This window comes from Rhinolophus sinicus, chromosome 5 (assembly GCF_057876585.1).
Source record: "Rhinolophus sinicus isolate RSI-liver-muscle chromosome 5, RSI-T2T, whole genome shotgun sequence".
NCBI lineage: Eukaryota > Metazoa > Chordata > Mammalia > Chiroptera > Rhinolophidae > Rhinolophus > Rhinolophus sinicus.
Genome location: NC_142505.1, coordinates 83,884,922 through 83,911,870, shown reverse-complemented (window position 1 = coordinate 83,911,870; position 26,949 = coordinate 83,884,922). Strand labels below are relative to the sequence as shown.

Genomic DNA, 26,949 nt, shown 5'->3' with positions numbered 1-26,949 from the left:
TGACCAAGGAATCCTTCAGTCTCGGGCTCATAACTGAATCTCATGCTTCTGCCACTTTGGCAAGTTACTCACCCACTCTGAACCTTATCTGAGTGAGAATCATAATGGAGAGGGGCTACCAGCATCCGGGGCTTAAGAGACACAACAAACAGAAGCCGCCCACCAGTGTGGCTGGCACGACAAGGCAATCCGTCCACCGTAGCTATGAAACAAATAATCAGTTTCTACATCCCTGACCCTCATGATTTCTTAGGTTATATGTTACATTTTTATGGCTTTTCCTCCTTTGAATTACTTGTGATGTTTATTACAACTTTCTTTTACTTATATAAAAATACTGGGGGAGAACCCCCGAATCTGATTTCCTCTAGGCTCCAAACACCCCCTTCTCCCACCATTGTCTTGGCCTTCACTGTAGTTCACCTGATTCAGAGGGTGGTCTAATATATTATGCCTAGTAATTTATATATTTACCTATTGACAAAGATAAGTTCTAAAACATCTCAGAGCTCTTAACCGATTTTAGGTATCAATCCATCTTGATACAGATTTGTGTCTGTGCGTGTGGAAAAGACATATTTATTTAAAAAATAAGTTTGAAAGGCTATATACTAAAACATTAATGTACTTATCTATGGGGGTAGTAAATGGCTAATCTTATAATATGTGAATGCCTTGTTATATTTTCCAAATTTTCTACTGTGGGTAGATGTCACCTATATAATTGGGGGGTAAGCATGCTAAATATTAAAAAAAGAAAGTAATTAATACAATAGTTATGAATCAACTGTTAAGCTCCAGGCCTTTGGCAATGCTCCAAATGGGTAACAAGAGCTGACAAATCCTGGTTGGGGGGCAGACATAGCACTTCCGATCTGGCCCGCTGACTCACCTCTGACTCAGTCATTCTGTGTGTGTCTCCTGCTGTAGTGTAATAGAGACCTCAGGCGGGAAACATGGCCATGCTCAGCTTGGTCAGAGAACACAGGCTTGACGCCCACTGAGGGGCGTCATGGGGTGAGCCCTCCTTACAGGGGAGTGGGCAACCCACACAGGTCCAAAACTGCTGACCTCCTCCCATCCCTGACAATGTGCACCAAACACTACTGTCTGGATAAGTTCCTTTAGGAGCAGCAGTCATCCAATTAAATATTGCATGTATGTCCCATCTTGTTGTCAAATGACCCAGTGTCTCACCCAGTTGTCACTGCACTGGACTACAAATGAATAAGCAACAGCATACTTCCTGTTACAGAGCTCCTTACTTATCAAAGATAACAGTATTGCGTGCTTTACATGATGTCAAGAATCAAATTAAATTCACCACCTCGCTGGCAAGCACCTATGATTTGCAAGGTTCTATGTCTAGGCGTATACAGAGAGCTGACACGATTCCATCTTCCTTCAGCAGGGCTTACAGTCTAATAGACAAACAAATAGAGAACAATGAACAATAGGATTGGAAACCACCAGAAAGGGACCCAACAAACACTGTGTATGAAGAGATCATATAGAGACCACATAACTTGGAACTGGAGCAAAGTCAATATGTAACATAAGCATTTTAATACACCTAACTGCTTTATGTCCAAATATAAAAAATGTATTCTAAAATCTTGACAAATAGAAAGTTCAAATAACTGAGGTTCCTCCCACTCTCTAACATATGAATTCCAGGCAAAAAAGTAATTGTTGGTACATTTTTTTAAAGTAACCACCCTATTTAATATGTTGTAGCTATCTTTCTGGCTTAATAAATTTACAGCTGCTTTGGATTCCACTGTATATGGATGTACCACTATCCACTTAACCAATCAGCTTTGCATGAATATTAAGGTTGCTTCCAGTTTGTTACCATGCTATCCATAGACCATGCTCGAAAATACAGTTTTACACTTGCTCACCTATCTCCTAAGGGTCAGTTCCTAGAAGGGAAATTGCTGGGTCAAAGGTAATGCACAGTTAAAATTCTGATACATATTACCAAACTATCCTCAGAAAGGTTTCACCAATTTATCTCACCACTAGTGCATGAAGCGTGCGTGTTTCCTACACTCTCGCCAATACTAAGATTTGTAAATCTTTTTGCTCTTTGCAGATATTATCGCCAACATATGTTAAATCATTTTTAATTTGCATCTTGCTAGTAAAATTGAATGTTTTCATAGGCTTATTGCCCATTTTTAAAATAGCAGATATAGCATGCCATTTTGATAGCATTAGAAGTCTATGTCTATGTGGCTTTATTTACATCTCCGCGTGGACGTACATAACGATGTAAGGAAGACAGTGTTCATCCCCTGTTGCCTGGATCTGGGTGGGTGAGCTTCGGGGTGCTTTCTTCTTCTTTTTTTTTTTTTTAAGTCATGAGTTTTAAAAAGTACAATTCTTTTTTATAAGCAGCAAAACCTATTTTCAGTTTTAAAAGAACTTTAAGTTCCAGGATATATTTTATGCTAGTGAAAATTTCCAGGATGGGGGGTGGGGGAGAATCACCAGGATGAAAAATACTATTAGTAGGTTTTCATTTATTCTTCACTTCCAAACTTAAAAGCCCCCACTACATCACAGCTTCCTTTTACCTCTTTGGGACATTTTTCATGGTCATGCCTATGGGCCAGGCCTCTACAGGGACAAAAGGCCCAGCCCTGTCCTTTGGGCGCTTATAGTCCTTTAGGATCTTCCCAGTGGGAGACTCTAGGGTCCTGCAGACAACAAATGGAAGGGGAGCCTACGGTAATTGCAAACAGTAACAGCAAATGTATGTTGAAGGCTCATTATGGGCTGGGTCCTGTTCTAAGTCCTCATTACCACCCTCAGAAATAAGCTCCATTATTATCCCAATTTCACCGAAGAAGAAACGGAGGCACAGAGAGCCCCAGTAACTTGCCCAAGGTCACACAGCGAGTAAGCAGAGGAACCCCATGTAAAACCACTCACTAATAGTTCTACTCTGTTTGGGGTGTATCGTTTTAGCAGACACCAAATGAGGAATGTCTGTTCCTGGAAAGGCTGGAGGAAAACCATTACAACACCTACACGTCCAAGAAGCACGCAGAAAAGAATTGGTTCGTTGGGCTCAAGAAGAATGGAAGCTGCAAGCGCGGCCCTCGGACTCACTATGGCCAGAAAGCAATCCTGTTTCTCCCCCTGCCAGTCTCCTCTGATTAAAGAAACCTGTTCTGGGTGCGGCCCACTCCCGAGGAGCCTGAAGGGGTCCTCACTGGTTGACGCCAGATGTTCCCTTGACCATTGGCTGCGCTAACCCCTGGTCCACAGAGCCTGAATTTGTAGGCAATGCGCTTCTAAATGCCCAGTTCACTTTCTTGCAGAGCCCTTTACCCCAGCACAGTTTGGAACAGAGGGACCAAATTGCTTCTAGGGGCCAACTGGCTTGCCAGTCTGGGTCTGGTTTGGAGGTCCAGTTGCCTCCGGGCACCTGCTGCAGGCTGAGCCTCCCAATGCAAAGGTGGGGCCAAGAGAAGTGTGTTCAGGGAGCTGCCAAGTGGGTCGTTAGTAACTACATGCAATCCCTCTCCTGAGAAAACCCTATCCGCGGTTCCCCCAAACATCTGGCATGTCCCCCTTTCATCCTTTCAATACCCACAAATATCAGCAGAGAAGCTACAGCCTGGTTAGAGGAAAGCAGCGTTCCATGAGTAGAAACAGGGATGAAGAAATGTCCTCTCAAGAACAGAAAAGATTAAAGTGGCAAGGGGAGATTTGGCTCTGGCTTAGGAGGATGGGATCTCAATGCAGAATAAATGAAGGCCGGGAGGCTCAGCCGCAGAATAAATGCAGAGCCTTGGGAGTCCTTACGATGCCTTGACTTTCCCAAGGTTATTCGGCAGCAGGAAACCCTTGGATGATGCCAGGTGGACAGCATGAGAAGTGGGTTCTTGATAAAAGCAAGGACTGTTGGTAAACTCATTTGGGTCCAGGAGTGATGAAAAAGAAAGGAAAACAAGGGCTGAAGGTTTGTTGTTCCCTACAGAGGATGATTCTAGCGATGAGAAGGAAAGACAAAGAGATGTCATGCCCTGACGTGTGCTTGGCCCCCAGAAAGCAGAGGCTTTGGGGTCCCAGGTCAGTGCTTAAAAATCAGGCAGGGAGCTCGGCTGAATGTAGATTTTGGTTCGGTGGGTCTGGGGTACAGTTTTTACGTTTGTAACAAGCTCCTAGGAGCTGCAGATGCTGCTGCCGCCCCTCTCCACCCCCACCCTTTAAGTAGAGGTCCTGAAGAATGTCAGTCAAAGGAAGGTGGCTCAACCCCCACTCCTACCCTCTCGCTCCTCACCCTTAAAAACACTGTAGTGTTCAGGCAGCATCGGCAGACTTACGCCTGTGTTAATTAAGGAGCATGGATTTCAGGGGCTTTGGCCCATTGCCTATAAAATGCCCATTTAGAAGATAAACAAAAACATACTTCAAAAATGTTCAACCCTCACAAACAGCTTTTCCCAAGAGACCATTTGTGTTCCGATTACTTGCATAAATATGCTTCCTGCTTAAAGTAAACTTGACCCAAGTGGCTAGCAAATTAGAAACACCATTCATCTTTGACATATGATACTGTTGCCATGTAAAGGCCTTTAATAAGCCATTTAAATTTACTGTGAGTCTGTATGTTTTAGTCACATTTAAAAATATATAGTTCAAAGGCAGTTAAACTGATTAGCATCCAGCCACTGAGAATAATAAGATACGATGTATAAGCTACTCAGTTATCTACTTATACTCCATTTACCTGTAAAATTAGATTTGTCTTTGTTTTCCACTGTGCTGTTAGAAATTTTTCTTTGAAAATGAGGCCTCTTAAGCAATGGCATGACAATTGTGGATAAAAACTGATGAGTGTTAGCTTATGTTTGAGAAGGAATTGAAGGGATTGTTGATTGGAAAACAATTCCTCAGTAATCGAACGGTCATATTGAGAATGGAAGAAAAATGACGATTTGTGAAAGTTCAAAGCCACAGTACAACTGAGGGACTTAACGACGTTAACACTGGTGAATAATACCATCCTGCGTTTCTACAACAAAACGATTCATAACTAGGTTTGTTTTTGTAACTTGGATAAGGTGATTCTATTTTATATTAGTAAATCTTTGCAGGCAAGTTGGGGATAGTGCAGTGTGGCTTAATATCTCTTTACTATGAAGATTTGGCCAGAAAAAGGTACCCAGAGAGGAAATCCAAGATATTTACAATGGTCCATAATTTTTATGCATGAATCAAATTCAAGTATAACATTGGCCAAGAAAGCTTCAATACTGTTGCTAGCAGATGAGATGGAAGTCTGTGGTTTTCGAGACCCAAAGCACTAGAGAAGAAACACTACTGTGACGGTGACACCCTCAGCCCAGGCATCATTTGTGTGTTTGTGCAATGAATATTTATGCAGTGCCCACTGTGTGTCAGGCACTGTACTGGGTATTGGGGCCCCGGAGAACCTTGTCTGTCTGGTTTGCTGCTGTATTCTCTCCCAGGGCATTAGATTTATGATGAAAGATGCGATGGATTCATTTCTTTCAGTCAAGTAAAAACTGACTTCATAGGTTCCTGCTGAATAAACAGCAAGTCTCAGAAACCCAGGTTTTGGAAGAATTAGCAACCCCCAGCGTAAGATAAACCCCCATCAAAATGTCAGAGGATGTGGCAAGGTAAACCTAATGTTTTCAACTGTAGAACCCTGTCAGCTCAGGGGGACCACTTTCACATCAGGAAGAGAGCCTGTCAGATCTGGTAAGAAGGGAGTGGTTGGCAATTCCCCACTCCATTTGAAACATGCTGTCGTTCCTTAAACATGGAACATTCCCGTTGCTCTCTCTCTTCCTCGAGTAAGTCTTGCAGCCATCTGCCTGTCACATGCCTCTCGTATGGGTTCATTTTCAGGCCAACCATGATGAGCTGCCCGACACGCTGTACAAAGCATCAGGAACATATATGCTTTTGATTGTTTTCAATGTGCTGGTGGAGGTGGTGGTGATCTGTTTCCTTGGATGGGATGATAAAGCCTTCTATGGCCAACAGTGTGTACTTACAAACACTGGCCAGAGCATCACGTGCTACTCAAGACCAGGTCCTTGCTTTGTGTCAGAGGTGATGGAGCCCAAGTCCTCAGCCTTGTAGAACATGATGCCAATGGGCTGCAAAGCAGAAGAGCCTGTCATTTTACATCACTGTCTTTCTCTTTCTTTTTTTTTTTTTTCTTTTTTTTTTGCACTTTACAAGTATTAATAAACTTTCCACTAATGGGTGATAATGTCTCTGAGTTTCTGAGCATCATGGTGTCTTATCTTTCTATGGAAGGACCTCCCCCGGCATCCCTGCAGCCTGGCTGCTACACTTGTCACCAGATATGAGACTTTAAAGACTGATAGAAAAAGGTAAGATAGCAACATTTTTCATTTTGTTTGGAAACCTAAGTCAGTATTGGTGCTTTTCTAGGGATCCATTAGGGAAATACTTTCAGAAAATTTGCCCCCTGGAGAGCCAAGCACCATAACTAACTCAGTTGACACTTTTTCATCCTGGTATAAATCATGCAAAATTATGATACTGTAGTAGAGTTGACCAGCTTGTGCTTAGACACAGATACTGTGACCTGAAAGAAACGTCAAGGATTTATTTACAATTTCAAGTCAATGGTAAGAGTTGAATCTCTTGCATCTCAAGAGTCTTGATGTGTGGCTACAGGCTCCGAAATCATAGTCTCTAAATTATCATATCAAGCAACGTCCCTTTAAATAAATTTCTGGATCTTATGACTTCCTACTCTTAGGAGAAAGTACACTGTTGCCTAGACATCGTGGCAGAATCAGATCAAAAACATGATACACACACTCACACACGCACACATGCATTTACACGTGCACACACACCCATACTCACACATGTATGTGCACCAATAAAAAACAGTTGGGCAGTGTTTGCTCACTCTGCTAAATCCACAATCAATCCCTCTGTTTCCCTCTCAACTTGTCTACAGCAATATTTTGCTACTTTTTGGAGCTTGAGCCACACAAGAATGACATTTTCCAGCACATACACACTCTTGTACATATATACAACTGAAACAAAAAACATCACAACACTATATATATGAGGTGCACTCAGATTTTTCTATTACATTGCACTAAAAATAATGCTGGTCAAAATCAATTAAATTGGGTCATGACATTAATGGGTCACAACCAAACTTTGAAAACACTGGCTTAAAGCAACCATTCTCCTTCCCAAAGACAAGACTCAATTAGAATCCTGTATTACGACATTAGTGTTTTCAAAGACACAGTTTGTTCTTAAAGAAAAAAGCTAAGAGGACATCCTGTTACCCAGAAACCATCTGTTCTGAGGGCTTGGTGAATTCTTTCAGCTGGTTTGCTACTAACCATGTAGAATAAATGGAACCATGCAGATCCCATAGGCACCCACTCTTGCCTCCAATGCTGGTCTTAGTGGATTTCTGCTCTCAGAGCCTTGGGAATTCTCATCACTTTGGGTCATTCCCTCCCTAAAGCCCACAGTGTTCACATTCCTCTCTTGCCCCCTGAATTCCTACTTCCTATCCATTTCTACATAAGACTGAGCCAGGAAAAGGCTAGAAACCCAGCCCCCATCACTTTCTGGAATTTACCTTCCTTTCTATCTAAAAAATGTTTATCATCCATGACTCAGTCACAAGATAAATGCCATTGCTACTGGAATGCATCTGATACAAGGACTTAAAAGTTCTCATCTTTTCTGAATCGACTAAAGAAAAGCTAACTCTGTCTTAAGTGTTTGAGGGGATTAGGGTGGCTGAGAATTGGCCTCTTGTGGGCGAATTGGACCACAAAGAGTTAAGCATAAATGAAGTCATCACTATTCATCTTTATTTGAGTGATACCCTATCTGCCATGGGGCACGCAGGAGAGGGGAATCCTACACGCTTAGCACTGTGGGTGGTTATATCAAGGAGTATGGAAATAATGGTATGTCAAAGCCATGCCCTCAACTGCTGTCGTGCAGGAGACCCTGCTCGCTGCGCCATTTGTCACGCGGGGAGGCCTGCGGGGTCTCTGCTCCTGCTCCCCACATAAGAACGCAGGATATGGTGAGGCCAAAAAGGAACACCCACGGAGCCATAAGTAGGGGAGTCATACCACTATACTTTCGCTGGTGGCTGGGTTAGAGACACAGGAAGCAGGAGCCACACAATTCTCAACCCTCATTGCTCCGCTTGCAGGCTCAGCCACCATCTTCTTGCTAGCCCCCATTCTTTTCTGCTAGCCTAGCCACAGCAGTTATATTAGTGGCCAATGGCTCACTGGTTACAGCTGACAGCCAACTAGCCACAGCTGATGGCCATGCAATCACAGTGGATGGCCACTTACTACCTGAGCCAGCACCTGTCTATGTGAGGCCGAGAGCCTGGAAACTACTTTCTGGGGCTCTGCCCCCACAACTGCACTTTCACAAATTAACAAAAATTATTTTCAGGAGCAGTAGTGCAATGTAAGATTTAAGGCCAAGATTTAAGTAGTGGGCCTTGTATGCTCTCATTTCAAAATTACTAGGGACTTGACAACCATTAAAACTGAAATGATAGCTCATAAAAAGTGGCACCCCCCTCCTTCCTATTCCATCCCTAAACCTGCCCTCCACCCCCAGAAAGAAACTTCCTTAGCCATTGTACATAAAATTTACTCTAAAATCCAGAGAACTCAGAGCCTGGGACATGGGGATCTGACATCGGACTCGCTGGACCCCAGTTATTCATCTAACATTCTCTCAAATTACAAGGGAAATTTACTAAATGACTATTGGGATCTTTCCATAACATTGTAGCCACTTTGTGGTTGACATATTGACCATGACACACTACACTGTGAGCTTTCCACTCTAGTTATAAAATTAAAAAGAGAAACCTGGTCACATGCAGCCTGAAGCTAGAGCGTGGCTTTGCTTTATAAAATGCATATATTGTAGGACCTCGTTTTGGGGTCTTGAAAATGTCTGTGATATGGGGAGGAGGTGTTTCCCAAATTGCTTCCTTCTCTTAGCTTCCCACTGTCACACAGGTTAAATTTACACATTCAGCAGCCAAACATTGGTGTCTGTTTTATTACATAAACAAGCAAAACCTCCCCGTGTCCTTCCTGTGCTTTTCTATCAGTCTTAATGAAGGGTTGGACGTTCCCTATTTTGGAACTGTGTTCAATTTCAGGATTGATTCACTTGGCTGCTGTGTTTGGGGATGTGAATGAAGGCAGGCAATTTGTGCAAATCATCACAGAAACACACTTCACTGTGATTTTCATATTTCATGTTTTCCTGCCTTAGGGAAAAAAAAATTTTCAGTCTGACCCAGAGAAACATAAAAGCAAGATTTTAGATTATTTTACTGATATACCTGTGGGAGCAGAGCCTCAGAAAGTAGTTTCCAGGCTCTCGGCCTCACATAGACAGGTGCTGGCTCAGGTAGTAAATGGCCATCAACTGTGATCGCATGGCCATCAGCTGTGGCTAGTTGGCCATCAGCTGTAACCAGTGAGCCAATGGCCACTAATATAACTGCTGTGGCTACGCTAGCAGAAAGGAGAAGAATGGGGCTAGCAAGAAGATGGCGGCTGGGCTGGCAAGCGCGGATGGCGGTTTGCGGACAGTGTGGATCCAGCCTCCAGTGAGAGTATAGTGCCGCCAGAGAGAATATAGTGGTATGACTCCCCTACCTATGGCTCCGTGGGTGTTCCTTTTTGGCCTCACCATATCCTGCGTTATGTGGGGAGCGGGAGCAGAGACCCCGCCTGACTCCCTGCACGACAAATGGCGCAGCGAGCAGGGTCTCCAGCGTGACAAATGGCGCAGCGAGCAGGGTCTCCCGCACGACATACCTTAGCCCCAAACTTTTTCTCCAAAATAAGCTATAGGAATGCTGTTACATTCTAACTTGTTTTGTGTGGATTGTAAAAACAGGATTGTTCATAACCTGGGAATATCAACTCTGTTAAGAGTTCAGTAATTTCCTACAGAAATGAACAGTAAAATCGATGGCTTTCTCAAAACAGAACACCTGCATTCACAACCTTAATTCTGACCTGGGAATGGTATAAATTCTAGGACTGGCCAGATTCTTTCTGGTAATGCAAGAGAAAATCACAAATCCAAGGCGGCTGTGCAAATGAGAGAAAAACTTGTTTCTATATTCTTAGTGCGACTGGTATCTGTCATACAACATTGAATTGAAGTGAAGAAGAGAGATGTGTTTCATAAACTGCTTGAAAATGTGTCACTCCCAAGCCACTTGAACATCTGAGAAGAGTTTGATAGGGCAGAGGGCTACCCCGAACCACCGAGCCCTCAAGAATAAACAACAGCAGTAAGGTGAAAAAACGAAGCCTCTCTCCTCAATTCCCTAACTCATCCACTCATTAATCATTGATTGTCTACCACTGTGTCAGTCAGGGTCCAATCAAGAGATAGAAACACACCAATAATTTGCATGGGGAAGTTTTAATGGCAAGAACTGTTAACCAGTGAAAGGGGATTAACTAGTATGAGGGGTGAAGAGACCTCTCAGGAATAGGAACCACAGATGTAGGGAGAAGGTGCTGTCTCCAAGGCTGAGGAAAGCACTTGAAGGGAGGAACAAACTTGAGAGCAGGTCTCCTCTCAAGGACGACATGCAGACTTCCTCGGAGAAGGGATGGCGGTGGTTTCCCCACAGGACAGTGGACGACCTCACTGTGGTGCTTTGGGAGCCTCCCAATGCAGTGCCAGCGAAACTCTCTGGAAGCAACTTGCTGGGCTTGTGGACCAGTAGTTCTTCGGCAGAAGTGCCCAGTGGCCACTGTGCCATAGGAGCTAGAAGAAAAGCACAGGAACTCCAAAGAAAAGCCCCTTCCTCTCACAGTGTCCCTCCAGTGCCCTCTGCTGACAAACCTTAAGTTGCATCAGCTGGCAAAGGAGAAATGTTTACAGGGTCCAGCTCCCGTATCCCCAAACGAGGCAAACAAGAATGCATTTGGATTATAGGCAACAGATTGGTAACTGGCATGACCATAATTTCGATGGTCTTCTAGACACAGTATTAAAAGATGAATAGATGCCCTTTCCCTTAAAAAGCTTATTATAGTAGTGGAGAAAGTCACTATATAAAAGGACCATTCTATTTATTTATTTTGGCTTTGTTCCCTTTAAAAAAAAAAGCTACTGTCTTTCTAAGCCCTCTGAGCTTCTCTGGAAACCATCATGCCTGTTCAAGGTACTCTCCTGAGATATTGTTAAGTCATTCCCTAATTTAAATCCAGCCAAATCAATGTAATATACATGTACAGAAGACAGCTTTGGAGCCAGACTGGCAGAATTGGAACCCTGGCTCCTCCATTTACTGACTTTGTAACTTTGGGCAACTTACTTTATCTGTCCTCCATTTTCTTCTCTATCAAATGAGAATATAAATAGTCCCATCCTGACACAGTTGTTGGGAGCATCAAATGAGACAGAGGAATGTAAATACCTTTAACACAATATCTGGCACATGATAAGGATTAAATAAATATTTGGTATTGTTTTTATAATAAATATAATTATACATATTGTATAATAAATAAGATCAGTCAGAGTTTCCATTTAGGTTCCCCATGATGAATTTCACAAAACCATATTTGGAGAGATCTTGCTTCACAGCAATTCCTTTGCGAAAGATCTAAGAATCGTGGTTGACTCCAAGCTTACTTCTATGAGGCACAGATTATGGGATGTAACTGCCCTATTGTAGTTTGAGTTGGTCAGTCCACATCTGGGCTACAGTATGTAATTCTAGATGCTGCATATTAAATGAAGTTTTATAAATTTAAAAAAAAGTTATATAGAGGGTAACATAAATAGTAAGGGACCAGAAAAACATATATCCCCTCTCCCAGCCCCCCCCCCCCAAAAAAAAAACAGGTGAAGAAACTAGGTATGTTTCGTTAAGAGAAGATTTACAATGAGGTATTAGAGCTTTCTTCAGATCGTTCATAGGTCATTTTGTTTTTCTTGCTCTGGTTGTCAAAATGAGTATAGGTACTTGGAACTCGACAAACAGTGGTTTTGGTTCAATATAAAGATTTTTTTCTAGCAACTATAGCCATTCCAACTATGGCTGGAGCACATCCACGGGTGGTGTGATTGATAGCTGCCACTCCTGGGAGATTTTCGTACAAAGCCTAGATGGACACCTGTGGTAAACTCCGTGATGCAGCACCCAGCTCCCCCTTCCGAAACGACCCTCCCAGCTCTGAGAGTGCCACCTGCAACAGGCCTTAGCCATGAGCCCCCTCAGGGATGGCCTTGGTAAGGAGAGCTGCCTGCCCAAGGGCAGCCCCTCTGCGATGGTCTGCATAGGTGCATTATTGCCGGGCCCCTTGCCTCAACTTTGCACAGCTCTAAAGGATCTTTACCGCTTCAGCATTTCTCACCAAGTCAGCGGAGGCCTCTACTGAAACTGCCTCAACTTCTCCTTCTGCCCTAACCTGCTTCCTTCCATTCCACAGGTGTTGATCTCAAGATTTCTAATAAACTTCCTGTGCGCTAATCATCATCTCATAGCGTGCTTCGCACGGAACATAGCCTGTGAAGACACCTGTCCAGGATGCGAGAGGCACTGCTCTGAGCAGGGTAACTGTAAAGTTCCCCTAGAGCCTTGGGACTCTATGGTCTTTGGGCATCTGAAGCTGAACGTTCGAAGGCTGCAGAGTTCCAACCTGTCTGCACTGTGTGCAACCCACATGGATGATCCTCCGACGAAATCTCAGCTTTCTTTCTTATCATCTGATCTCTGGCTGGCCTGATGTCACTTGAGAGGGATGCTTGCTGAGTCATTGGATTATTCATCCAATCACTTGTCCAGCCTTTGGACAAAATAGGCACCAGGACAGGTAGGTACAATGGTGCACAAAAAGCTCTTTCCTGGAGCTTACATTCTAGTGAGGAGAAATATATGAACATATTATTTCCAAAATTTCAGTCGTTTGCATACTGCTTCCAAAATTCTTGCCTGTATGCCCACTGCCTGATCATGATACTTATAATTCATATGTCTTATGGAAAGTAGATTCACAGTTTTACCTACTTCAAGCCCATTGTAAGCAAAAATGTTCATGAAGGCTACCACTATATAGATATTTTTTCTAATATACATTAAACACCTAACTTTACATTGTTTAAAAATAATTTCCTCATACAATATTAATATTTTTAAAAAAATAATAATTCTTTTTTTTTAATTGGGGAATATTGGGGAACAGTGTGTTTCTCCAGGGTCCATCAGCTCTAAGTCGTTGTCCTTCAATCTAGTTGTGGAGGGCGCAGCTCAGCTCCAAGTCCAGATGCCATTTTCAATCTTAGTTGCAGGGGGTGCAGCCCACCATCCCATTGCAGGAACTGAACCGGCAACTTTGTTGTTAAGAGCTCCGTCTGTAACCAACTGAGCCATCCAGCCGCCCCGACTTTAAATTTTTAAAAATGAACACCTGCACATTATCTGTGCCATATACATATACTACACTTTAGGGAGCAATTTACACAAAGGATCACACAGAGAAATGTAAAATAGAAGTGTGGTGGGTGCTTACATTGTCTTCAGAATATATAATAGGATTTAATTCATTCAAGGGCTTCCCTGAGGAAGTGAGCTTATATCTGAAGAGTAAGAGTTGACTAGATAAAGAGGTGGAGAGGAGGTTGTGAAGAACATTCTGGATAGAGGCAGCAGCATGTGCTCAGGCCCTGTGGCAAGAGGGCACTCAATGTCAGTGAGATTCAAGTGTGGAGAGCAAGGGGTGAGGGGCAGGGTGTGAACTGAGGCCAGACGGCAAGGTAGAGGCCAGTGACGGACGAGGCAAGTTAGGTGGACTCCATTCTCCAGTATCCGTAGGGAACCAGGTGGAAGCTATACACACATAATCATTCTCTCTCCCCACACAACTGAATTATAACACTTTTCTAGACCCTCTGCCAAAGGACACAAATAATCAGTATCAGCATGCATGTTTCTGGCTTGGGTTCAAATCTGAGACTGTGAAATGTATTCCAGACTTGAAACTTTGGGGGCTGCGGTTATATTTGCTAAATACTTAGATCTTTCCCTGAGGCTTTTATTCATTCCATCCAGCAGGTGGAGTATAGGAAAATGCTTTTTGTTCCCAACAAATCCCTTATATTCAAAAGGAAAAGTAAGGTTTGCCAGCGTAGCCAAGGGTGAGAGATAAAACAAGGAAGCAGTGATTGTGTATTTGAGTCTCATTCATATGGAAATCATGAACTCATTAGCTTCTTATTTCGGTGCTTCCAGAAATTCTGAATGTTTACATTTCTGTCCAAGTTTGGGTAGCTATGCTATTAGTCAGTCCAAAAACAAATGAAGCGGCTTAAAAAGAACCACACAACCAAAAACCACATCCTTCACAAGATAGAAAAACAGAAAGGCAACTTGGAAATTCTTCGGAGATGGTGCCAGTTTCAGGGTTTGCAGGGGATTTGGCTGGCTGGAGATGTCTTAATCTGGGTACGAAATAGATAACGTAAACATGTTTACACAGATCTAATGAGAAAAACTCAATAGCCCATTATTACCCCACGGGACTGGCTTCGTAAAGTCCCACCGTCAAAGAGTGACCTCCTAGAAAGAACAGAAGCTAAAGAGACAAAAAGCGAATAGAGATAGTATAGATTATTATTTTCGGTATTCTGGGTTCTGAAAGAGACATGATGCCATATGATAACCACTCTGAATTTATCTCATTCCTTTTTGTAGAAGACACAGAGACTTGCCTTCCTGACAACCAAACAAAGAAGATAGTTCCTGAATTCCTGCTATGGAGGAGGGATTATAACCCGAGCCCCAGGGAATGAAGGGGGGAAAGGGGGCTCTGTTCAAGAGTACACAAGTTAGCTGGGGAAAGTGGTATATAAACGAATAGTTAGAATGCAACATAGGAGAGCACTGATGAAATGCCGCAATGCCGCAATGCCCATGGGTGCTGCTAGAGCACAGGTGAGAGGAAAGCTTCCTCCCAGGGGAGTTAGGCAACGCTTCCCAGAGGTGATGTTTGACCTATGTCAGAAGAGATGAGCAGGTGTCTACCAGGTGGGCAAGTGGGGGGAATGAAGCAGGACCATGGAGTCTCACCTCACAGAGGTGAGAGAGAGTCAGTCACACAGGGTCAAAGTCCATCCTGGAAAGCCCTCAAGGAAAGGACATACCATCCCTCAGTAAGTCACTGGCATGCGTTTGGGGGGCATGCGTAATATGAGCATTGTGAATCACACTCAACCAGGAAGATGTTACCAGTACAGGAGTCTCAGAAGATGGATGACAACAGACTCCTGCCTCCCCTTCACTCCCTGGGAGCACATCAGCATGGAGTATCCAGGCAGATTACTCACACTATTTACTGTTATCTCTCTCCGCTCCCTCTCATTCTCTCCCTCCCTCTCTCTTCTGAGTAAACTTGGTTTCTTGTAAGTTGACTATGTGATTGTGATGCCACTTTCCTGCCAAGTACATATAGGACACAAGCTTGGGGTTACCCAACTACACTATTAAGTATGTGACCTCCTTAAGCACTGGTTTCCACATCTCTACCACAGGGAGACTATTACAATCTTCTTCATAAGGTTACTATGAGGATCAAATGAACTCATCCGCACAGATTGCATAGAACACTGCTTGATACAGGGTAAGTGATCAATAAATATTAACTATTACTGCTATTATTCCTCCAATCAGAGGAAACAACATGTTTTAGGACAGAAGTACAAAGAATGACAAGCAGCATAACTAGACAAGAGTGAGGCTGGTAAGATAAGCCCTGGGGAATTTATGAAGGTTCTTTATTGGAGAACTAAGCTAAAACTCTGCCTTTGGGCAAGACAAAAACAAGCAGGTAAGTCATACATAACTCCACAACATTTATTTTAAACGGAGATGGGTCTGGCTCCGGAGGAACAGATGGAAAAAACAGTCAGGAGGCTACTGTAAGAGCTTGGTTTTGAGATAAGAACGTGAATTGACGAGGATGGTAGTGGTGGTGATTTTCTTGGTGTGAGTTCCCCCAAAACAGACCCTGAGACCTTGATGTGGGTGCTGGTTGGGAGGAGATCCCAAGAAGCACAAGTGAGGAAGGGAAAGTGAGATGGGGACAGGAGAGAGGCCAACAAAGGGTGAGCAGTTCACTGCCGTAGACAAGTGGGGCTCTGAGGGATTGTGGAGAAGACACCTCAAAATCGCCCCAACAAGGGAAATGGGGTACTTACACATTGATGCCATCCTTCTCTGCTTGAGAGCTTCCACTGGAGGTGTAAATCCTGGAGCTTCTGGGCTGCTCTACCTCTAAACTGAGCAAACCCCTATAACACCCGAGGAAGTCTTCAGGCAGAGAAAAAGAGAGAGGCAGGCTCTTGAAGGGGAAGCTGGCGGCTTGTATGGGGACTGTCCATCAGGGCTGCATGTGAGCTCAGAAGTGGCTGGAGGGATATACGGGGGAGCGTGAGGATGAGGAGGATGAGGATGATGATGATGACACTAGTTGCAACAGGTAACCTTTACTGAGTGCTTACCAAGGGTCAGGCATAGTGCTAAGCATTTCATTTAAACACATTATCAGTCTTTCCTTACAACCCCTAGAAGGTGATTATTAGTATCCCCATTTTAAAGATGGAGAAACTGAAGCAACGAGAGGTTAGGTGAGGTCTCCAAAGTCACACAGCTAGTAAGTGATGACGCCCACACGTGAGCTCATGTACTGTGACTCCAGAGCCCACACCTTCAACCACTACCCTATATTGCCTCTGAGAGAATGGTAATGAGCTGGGAAGAGAAAATAAATCTGAGACTGATTCAGGACAGTGCAGTCCAACAGAATTGTCTGCAATAATAGAAATAATAATACCTGTGCTATCCAATACCATAGCCACTGCCCAAATGTGGCTATTAATCACTTAGAAATGTGGCTAGTGTGGCTAAAGAATTAAAGTTTGGATTTTATTTAATTTAAATTAATGTAAATTTAAATAACCATGTGTGGCTAATGGCTACTGCACTGGATCGTGCAAATTTAGGAGATGGAATATCCTGCCCTTGAAGTAGGTGATGAAGAGTTAGAACTTGACCACCATGGTGATATTATGATACATTGGGACATGTGTCACAGTTAATTCATTACAAAGAGTATTTAAAATTCTGAAATTAGTTTTCATATTTAATTTAAAGCTTTCTTATGTCAAACTAATGCAGGTAGATAGTTTTAAAAGTCACATAGTACTACAAGGTTTATAACAAAAAATAGCTGTCTTCCTTCCCATCATTTTCTTGTCCTGCTCTCCAGAGGCAACCACTTTCATTTCTCCTAGATATTTCTCCTAATACTTAACTTTGTATTTCTAAACAACATGCTGATATTTCATTTCTTGATTTCTTCTTCAATATTAAACAGTATCTATTGGCTTCATGCTATGGAAGATAAGGATTTAGCTTTTTACCTTATCCACCAGGCAGCAATATACATACATAGATTCCACTCCATCCTAGTGCCTTTCCCACCCTCCCTATAAAGTCACATCACTGGTTAGGTTCAAGACTCAATGCTTACATTAGTAAAATTATATAACTATTAATTACTTAGAAGCCATGTGGATGATTGCATGTCTTTTCTCATACAAGTGTCTGGTTTTCACTTCCTCCATTTTCAACTTATCACTAATTCAGTCCCAAACTTTGAAAAATTCTAAAAAGCCTCTCAATAAAATCAACCACATTGTTTATTACATTTTTCATTGAGTTGTCCCTCCTAGCCCTTCAATCTGTGAGGCTGTTCTCAGGACTTCCTGCAGAGCTAGCACCCTATGGCTTCCCTCCACGAGTTTCCTGGGATTCCTTGTACATCTCTCCTATATGTGTAATCTGCTTTTCCAGGATTCCATGCAATCCTCATTCTTGATTTAGCCCCCAATTTGTAATATTTCCTCCAGTAGCATTTTTATAAATGGTAAATGGAAAGTTACTTTGTGCCTTGGTAGATGGTCTTTGTGCCTGAAAATGTCTTCATGCTAACCTTACACTTGGTTAATAGTCTGGCTAGGTATGGAAGTCTCAGTTGAAAATTATTCTCCCTCAGACACATGAAGGCATTTCTCTTTTGTCCACTAAGCTTACAATGCTGATGTGAAGAAATGTGATTCCATTCTAGTTCCTGATTAATTGAATATTATCTCTTTTCCTCTCTGGAAGCTTTCAATATCTTCTTTGATTCCAGTGTTTGAAATATTATAATAATGTGTCTTGCTGTGGATCTTTTTGTTCATTGTGTTGGATTTGTGGTGGGCTTGTTCAATCTAGAAATGTATGACCTTTGGTTCTAGGAAATTTTCCTATAAAATTACTTGGTTAATTCTCTCCTTTCCAATTACTTAGTTCTTTTTCTCTCTTATCCCCCCCCCCCCACACACACACACACACACATTCTATTGGTTCTATTTCTCTGGAGAACCCTGATTCATACAATTTGCTAAGTATAAAAATAGCAATACGATTTTGTAGAGGAAAGCCTCATTGTCTTTGAAGATGCATGATAAAGTGTTTAGGGGTAAAATGTCATGATGCACATAATTTACTTTACAGTGGTTCAGCAAACACACATACATACACAGATAAAGCAAATATGGCAAAATGTTAATAACTAATAAATGCAGGTTGTGGGGGTATGGGTATGTATTGTACTTTTCTTTTTACTTTTATGTTCAAAATTTTCCAGAGTAAAACAACAAATAAGAATATGAAAAATCAGAGCAGTAAGTGGGAACTGGCAGTATTGGGGTTCACCTCATTCCTCACAGTAATCAAGTAGATGAGGTTTTTTAATTTCCTGGAAGGAGTAGGGAATGTAAGAGACTAGATCTTGAGCTGGAGGTAAGCAAGAACTATAATTGAGACTACTGCTTGCCAGGAGTTTCAGAGAGCTACACTGTTAGTAAAGGGATGGATCGGGGGGGAAAAGTCCCCACTGGCCTAGGGACATGGCTGTCCTCAGCTCTATATCATGAAAAAGAAAGCTTTCCCCTCTAAGAATTTATAATCATGAGCCTGTCCTCAAGTAGCATTGGGCTACAAATTCATACTACCTGCCTGGGAACTCCTGTCCTTAGAAATTAACAAACGACAATGTTCCATGATATCTTTCAGACACCAGGTAAAAGCAAACAAAAAACCTCTCTGAAGATTCAACCCCCCAAATTAGGATAATTTTTTCATGTTTAATACATTCCTGATCACTGGCTCATAATCCAAATATTACTTACAGAAAGTTGAATGAGAAGAATCAGCAAATACAACAAATGGCACCACTGAACACCCAAGAAATTCAGATACTGGAATTATTGGATATTGACTGGATATAGTCCATGAAATAGGAATATTTAAAGTAATCAAATACATTTTTTCAAAGGGACTTGTAATGTGAGAAATAAAAACACTATCATGAACACAAAGCAAATTTAATTCAGAAAGGAATCAACTAGAACTTCAAATAAAAACAGAGATATTTAAATTAAAAATCTAATGATGGACTACTTCCAGAAATGTCAGAGAAGTAAAGTGGTCATGACACCCTCCCATAAAAAACAATGACAATACAAGATTTAAAAAGGCTTTTTTAAAATATATAAATAAATAACAACTATTTAAAGACCCTGGAGAGAGTCCAAAAGCAGACAGAAGCAGGAGAAAAGTTTAATCTCAAAAAACTGCAACAGGAAGGGGTAAGAATTCAGAGTTTATGTCTTCCTGGCCTTAGGGTAATGCCCAACTCTTACAGCTATAGCTATTTAAAAAAAGAAAAAAATAGCAGTGGAAAACCACAGCCTCACCAGCTACTGTGCCAGATATCAGAGTTCAAGGCTGAAAATGTAGCTAGAAATCTACAGGAAAAGTACTGGCAGCAGAAAACCCACAGAAGGAATATAAAACTCTGAATATGAACTCTACCCAAATTCTTGGCCAAGAGCTAAACTACGCATGTGTGGAAGGAAGCCCTAAAGGCCCTGTTGAAAAACTGAGCAAAAACCAGAAAGAAATCTGCTTTTGAATAACAGAGCTTTGTGTGGCCCTATCTGTGAATTCACTGCCTTTTTTTTTTCTAATTGAGTAAACTTCCCCACCATGCACAAGTCAGGTGCCAGAAAGCTGAATCTTACAGGCTTGAAATGTCAGAGACAGAGCTCAAAACCAGCCAAACAGCTACATATTAAGGAGAGGGCAATCTCTAGAAGCAAGAAAATAAAAAGAGAGTGACCTCCATCTCTGTTGAAATCCTTGAATAACCATCAATTTACAAAGAAACAAGGAAAACTCCCAGAAAACCAGGAAAAAAAAATAGCAATGGGAAACCCTAAGGACAGAGATATTAGCTGCTGTATATCATAAGGATGACAAAGTTTTCTATTAGAGTCCATACAAGTTAATTGCCTATTAAAACAAAAATAATAACAATAAACCTCAGAAGAATACAGCAGAATCTAGAGTTGCCATATATATTATCTACATGGCCCAATTTTCAACCAGAAATGCAATTAAACATGCAAAGAAACAATTAAAGTGTGCTCAATACTCAGGAGAATGGGCAGCGCATGGAAACTGACTTTAAGTGGCTCCAGATGTTGGTTTTAGCAAAGACTTTAAAGCAGTTATTATAAATATGTTCAAAGAATTAGAGGAAAATATAGTATCGTGTTGTATTAACAGCTAGGAACCTTAATAGAGAAATGGAAACTTAAAAAAATATACAAATGGAAATTCTAGAGCTGAAAAGTACAAAAACTGAAATCTAAAAAGTTCACTAGATGGGCTCAACTACTTATTGGGTATAGCGGAAGAAAGAATATGTAAACTTGAAGATAGAGCAAAAGAAGGCCCAATCCAAACAACAGAAAGAATAAAGACTGAAGGAAAATGAGAACCTCAAGAGACCTGAGGGAATAATATCCAAATGTTCAATTTGCACATAATTGGAATTCCAGAGGAAGAGGGGAAAGAGAAGGGAACAGAAAAAAATATTTGAAGAAATAATTGCTGAAAACTTAACTTCCCATAGGGGCACGAGGAAACACTTAAGGGTAATAGAAATATTCTGTATTTTGTTGTGGTGTTTTTAAGGGTGTTTATATTCATCAAAACTTATCTAATTGTACAATTTAAGTGGGTGTGTTTTGTTGTACATAAATTATATCTCAATAAAGTTGTTTAAAATGTAAATGATGGAATACACCCCTCCCTTCCACTAAAAAATCCTAATGGATGGATTAAATATTATATTGGACATATCTGAAGAGAGAATATGGGTAAACAGAAAAATTAACTGAAATAAATGAACCAGAATATAACATGGTGAGATCAATGAGAGGTCAAGAGACACAAATAATAGAAAAGGAGGAAGAGTTGTAGTGTAAGAGTGGAAACGTGGACAGATGGTATTTGGAGAGATTTTCACTGAGCATTTTCCGGTTTTGATAAAAGGCATGAATCCTAAGGTTCGGGAAGCACATGGAATCCAATGCAGTATAAACCACACTGTATCCACATCTAGACACACAGTTGTGAGGATGGAGGATGACATAGAGAAAATCTTTAAAACAGCCAGAGAAAAGAGAACAAAAACACTAATTCAAAAAGATATATGTACCCCTATGTTCATTACAACATTACTAATAGTAGCCAAGATACGGAAGCAACCTAGTTGTCTCTCAATAGATGAATGGAGAAAGCAGATGTGGTATGCATATACGATGTGTGATCAAAAAATACAGTGAATGTTTAAGTTTAAAAAATTATTACAGTAAAAGACACATTATCATAGTCCCCCTCAAAATACTCCCCCTCACTTCTAACACATTTATCTCATCATTCTTGACACTTTCTGAAGCCGTTCTGGAAGTCCTCTTTTGTGTTTTTAGTTGCGCTGTCATGGCTGCCTTGATGTCCTTAATCAACTAAAATGTTTTCCTTTCATGGTCATTTTGACTTTGAGGAAGAGCCAGAAGTCGCATGGTGAATAGGTGGATGAGTTCACACCATAATGTTTTTATTTGACAGAAATTTCCATACCAGAAGTGATGTGTGACACAGAGCATTGTCATGATGGAGGATGAAGTAAAAACACTCACAAAAGAGGACTTCCAGAATCGCTTCAGAAAGTGGCAAGAATGGTAGGATAAGTGTGTTCAAAGAGAGGAGGGATATTTTTGAGGGGGATTAATGGCAATGTGTCTTTTACTGTAATAATTTTTTTATTTAAACATTCACCATAGTTTTTGACACACGTCATACAATGGAATATTATTCAGCAATAAAACAGAATAAAATCTTGCCACTTGCAACAACATGGATGGACCTAGAGAGCATTATACTAAGTGAAATAAGTCAGACAAAGACAAATACCAAACGATTTCACTTATATGTGAAATCTAAAAAGCAAAACAAATGAATAAACAAAACAGGAACAGACTCATAGAGAACAAGCTGATGGTTGCCAAAGGTGGGGGGTTGGGGGATGAGAATAAAAACAAAAGAAAGACCAATTACCTATAAAGTGGCATATATACTGGCAGCAGACTTTTCAACCTAACAATAGTGGCCAAGAGAGAGTAGAACCTGGTCTTCAAAGTGTTGATAAAAAATAAATGTCAACCCCTCCTTTGGTATCTCGTAACCAGCTGCAGAGCTATTTCTGAACAGCACCTTCTGTTTTGAGCCTTCTCATTACCTCGTCATTCCCAGTCCATCGAAATATGTTCAGTCTCTTAAACTATTAACGGATTTTATTTAAAGTAAACAGTGTTAATGTGTTGAGGGTGTTAATGACTTAATACTGAGGGCTGCCAGTGTTGACCTAAGCCATTTTTATTATAATATTACGTAAATATGCACAAATATATAAAACTAGGTTTAAATGCTTATGCTTACAGTTCTTATATGACTATTAAACCTAAAAAATTTATAAATAAATATGATTTATTAAAAAAATTAAAAACAAAATTACAATGCCAATAAAATACAAAATATTGGTATGTGACAGATGATGCTATTTTGCTGAAATTAAATGACTGAAATTGTGTTTAATAGCAGACAGATGTAGTTGTATGCCTTCTATTTCACTGAAGGAGGCTCAGAGCAATGGGTCTGGAGTCAGACTGCCTAGGTTGAAAGCCCACTGTGTGATTTGGGCAAGTGACTTAACCTTTTTAAGTCTCCATCCCTCCACGGTAAAATGAAGATAGTAAAATGAAGGTACTCCTACCCATAGGAAGATCCTCCTATGAGAGGCTGAAATGCAACAATGTAAGGAAAGTACTTAGCCCAATGCCCCAGCACCGTAAAAATGGCTTTAAAAATTATTATAATTATTGTTTGTCCTTTTTTGACAATAAACCTCTTTTAATTTCTCTTCCATTATTTTGAAAGGCTAATCAATTTAATGAGGCACCCCAAAATACAATACAAAAGAATCCCATTCAAGGAAAGAATCCTAATGAACACGGAACCTACAAAACTGGCTCTTCGCTGCAACTTCGTGGGCAATGAAAAAGGTACCACTCACACCAGGCTTTTGAGTTTGGAATGCCTCTGTTAGGGTGAGCCCCCTGATGACTCAATTTGTACACCATGTTTTCTCTTCAGTTTACCCTGTGATAGGATGTCATGGCCTTCCTTTGGTCGCAATGTGAGCGTAAACTATCCCATGCAAACCTAGGAACCGAAAGAGTGTGGCCAGAATAAGTAATGGGGTATTCAGAATAAGTTTACAGTCTTTTTTAAAGGTCCTCCCTGAAACACACACACACACACACACACACACACACACACACACACACACACACACACACACACACACACACACCCTCTTAGATTTAACAGCTTCCTGGAAATGAAGGGTTTTAAGCCAGAGAGGTTACTGCCATAGGGGTTACTCCATGGGTAAGAGGTTGGTAAAGGGATGGGTTTTGTCATTCTTTAGGGGTAAAAGAATGCTTATAACATTTAAAAAAAAAATAAACCAAACCCCACTATATATTCAGTCTACAAAGAGGGCAAGCCCATCTCTACAGAATAAAACTTTGTAAGTTTAGTTTTTATGGGATGGCAATTTATGATAAGAAAGGCTGGGCTGCACTATCTCTACAATGGTTATCAAGGGAAATTTAATAAGTAAACTAGCAACATTGGAGGATAAACTGTGCATTGCTTAAAAATATAACCATTTTTAAATGACTTTAGCCCCTCCTGTATATAAATGCAGCTATTTTGAAATAAATCAGAGATACCTCTTAATTAAGGAAGTCTGTTAAGCTCTTGGTCCCAAAGATACATCCTTGAAGGTAATCATAATCTACTCCCCAAATTTCTTATATTTCAGACTGGCCCTGTTGCCAATTATTCTAAACGGGTGAGGAATTAGCTGGGTTACCTGAGTCTGGGTAGGTTCAGACATAGTCTACAAATAAAAGCAGATGCACAGAGTAAGAAAGTTACCTCTCACTTGGTACTTTTGCCCTACCCTAAGTCCTTTGGGACAGCGAACTCTGTGGTGAAATGCAGCAAAGGCCAGATAAAGTAGACCATGTGAAATACCCGCTTCGACCGAAGCAAGCCATTATTACACCACGACCTAAGAATGTTACACACACACAGAGGCTAGCTCCACTGATGGGCGCCAGCCCATTCTGAGTCCACCTTCCCCATACGCAAATTGTGACTGCTTTCCTCCTTCTCCCAGGATACTGAGGAGACTAAGGAACAAAAAAATTAGTGGAATTCCTCAAATCCTTTAAGAACACCAAGTACAAAGAACAATGACTAGATTCTGACAAAATACCAGGTTCTTGGAAAATGGAATTCCCACAGACACATATGCCCTACCATCAATTTAAATTAAAAAGTAGAGGTGGCAAAAGAATTGAAGACAGGGACCCGGATACTTGTACACTCGTGTTCATAGCAGCATCATTCACAATACCTAAAGGTGGAAAAACCCTCCTAAGTGTCCATCAACAGATGAGTGGTAAACACAGTGTGGTTATACATACAGTGTACACTTGTTCAGCCATGAAAAGGAAGGAAGTGCTGACACATGCTACAACATAGATGAACCTTGAAGACATTATGCTAAGTGAAATAATCCAGATGCAAAAGGGCAAACATTGTAGGATTCCATTCATATGAGATATCTAGAATATGCAAATATCTACGATGAGACAGGAAGTAGATTACAGGTTACCAGGGGCTAGAGGGAATGAGGCGTTATTGCTTAATGATGACACAGCTTCTGCGGGGGGTGACAAAAAAGTTTTGGAAATGATAGTAGTGATGGTTACACAACATTGTGCATGTAATTAATATCAGAGAACTATACATTTAAAATGGTTAAAATGGCCATTTTATGGTATATGTATTTTAAAACAATTTTTTAAAATGAAAGACTCAAATCACTGGAAACAACACAAATGTCCTTCCAAAGTTGCATGGATAAACAAATTGTGGTACGTCCATATGTTATAATAAAAATGGAACAAACTATTGATACATATATGCATACACACATGTATATATATATACACATACATATATATACATATACATATATATATATATATATATATATATATACACACACATACACATATATATACATATGAGTGAAAGGAGCCAGTCTCCAAAGGGAAATTTAATCATACTGTATGATTGCATTTATACAATAGTCTCAAAAAGACAAAACTATAGGGATAGAGAACAGGTGAGTAATGGCCAGGGCATAGGGGGTATAGGTAAGTGTGTGCTCATAAACAGGCAGCACGAGAGTTTTGGGGGGTGACAGCACTGTTCTGTACCCCAATTGCGCGAGTGGTTACATTAATCTATACCTAGGTTAAAATTCAGAACTATTCATCAAAACTTTTTAGTTAAGTTTTAAAACCAACAGTGGGGTAGAAGGAGAAATGGCACTAATGGCTATCACTGCTCTTGTAACCACTGGTCCCTGCTTCCTCTCTCAAGCCTCCCGGTATTTCCCATGGATTTCTATAGCTCTGAAAATGTCCAAAGATCACGGTCTGGAAAACATGTTTTGTAAAATGATAATGAAGGATCCATATTTCTATTCCTAGAAGGGATTCTTTTCCCTGATCTCATCCATCCACATACAATCACATTGTTTGTCTTTAGCCTTGATTCCTTTCCTGGACAAAATTTTCTTCACTTGGGAAAAAGAAATGTGGCTGTGTCCCAGTGATAACGTCCTCAGGGTCCTGGAAATTATTAGAACACACATCTATCACGACACAATGAAGGGAACACTCACAGCACTTCCCCTGAGGAACAAACTTGGCAAAATTGGTGTTCTCCCTAGCGCAAGTCTCCTAGGTAGTTTAATAATAATGGCCCCAGAAAACCTTCTGGTTTCATAACTGTGAGTACCTGGAAGTAGGCAGTCCCACAAGAGTCCAAATCTAAGGCTTCATCTAATAAACACGCAAAAACGCTATGGGAAACTCTGGATCCAAACCAATGGTCTGCAGGAGAAAAATGGTAAGAGAAAGCTCCCAGCTATCTCAAGTTTCCGTGGTAATTCATGTCACACTGGCAGCTGTGGCCTTTGGAAGCCTCTGGAAGCCCCCGGGACATTATTTATGGCAGCTACAGGCCCTGGATGTGAGCTGGACAAACTTGGGAGAAAGCAGACAGAGACGGACGGCCCTGCTTTATCTCATCATGTACTTCCTCACCTCTCATTGCTGGGTGGGGTGTCACCCCGTGAAAAAATATTTTACAAGCAAGCCATTCATCAGGACTCCTAATTAAAAAGTTGGAAAGCGTAACACTGGAGCTGCTTTTGCCATCTTCTGACACCTCATTAACCTCGTCACTGTTCTTCTGTT

General features: G+C 41.1%; 2 protein-coding genes across 14 annotated transcripts in view; one reads left to right on the top strand and one right to left on the bottom strand.

Moving 5' to 3' along the window:
• The window catches only part of FGF1 (fibroblast growth factor 1), a 91,925-nt gene extending 87,065 nt beyond the window's left edge, over nucleotides 1-4,860 (top strand). For 12 of the 13 annotated variants that reach the window (XM_019739065.3, XM_019739061.3, XM_074313711.2 and 9 more), the window contains one exon: nucleotides 2,977-4,860. In XM_019739065.3, coding sequence (XP_019594624.1) covers nucleotides 2,977-3,171 — 195 coding nt within the window. In that variant the 3' untranslated portion in view covers nucleotides 3,172-4,860. The remainder of the gene's footprint in view (nucleotides 1-2,976) is intronic. The other variant, XM_019739069.3, reaches the window with a different exon arrangement.
• The window catches only part of ARHGAP26 (Rho GTPase activating protein 26), a 752,092-nt gene that overhangs the window by 532,916 nt on the left and 192,227 nt on the right, over nucleotides 1-26,949 (bottom strand). The window lies entirely within an intron of this gene.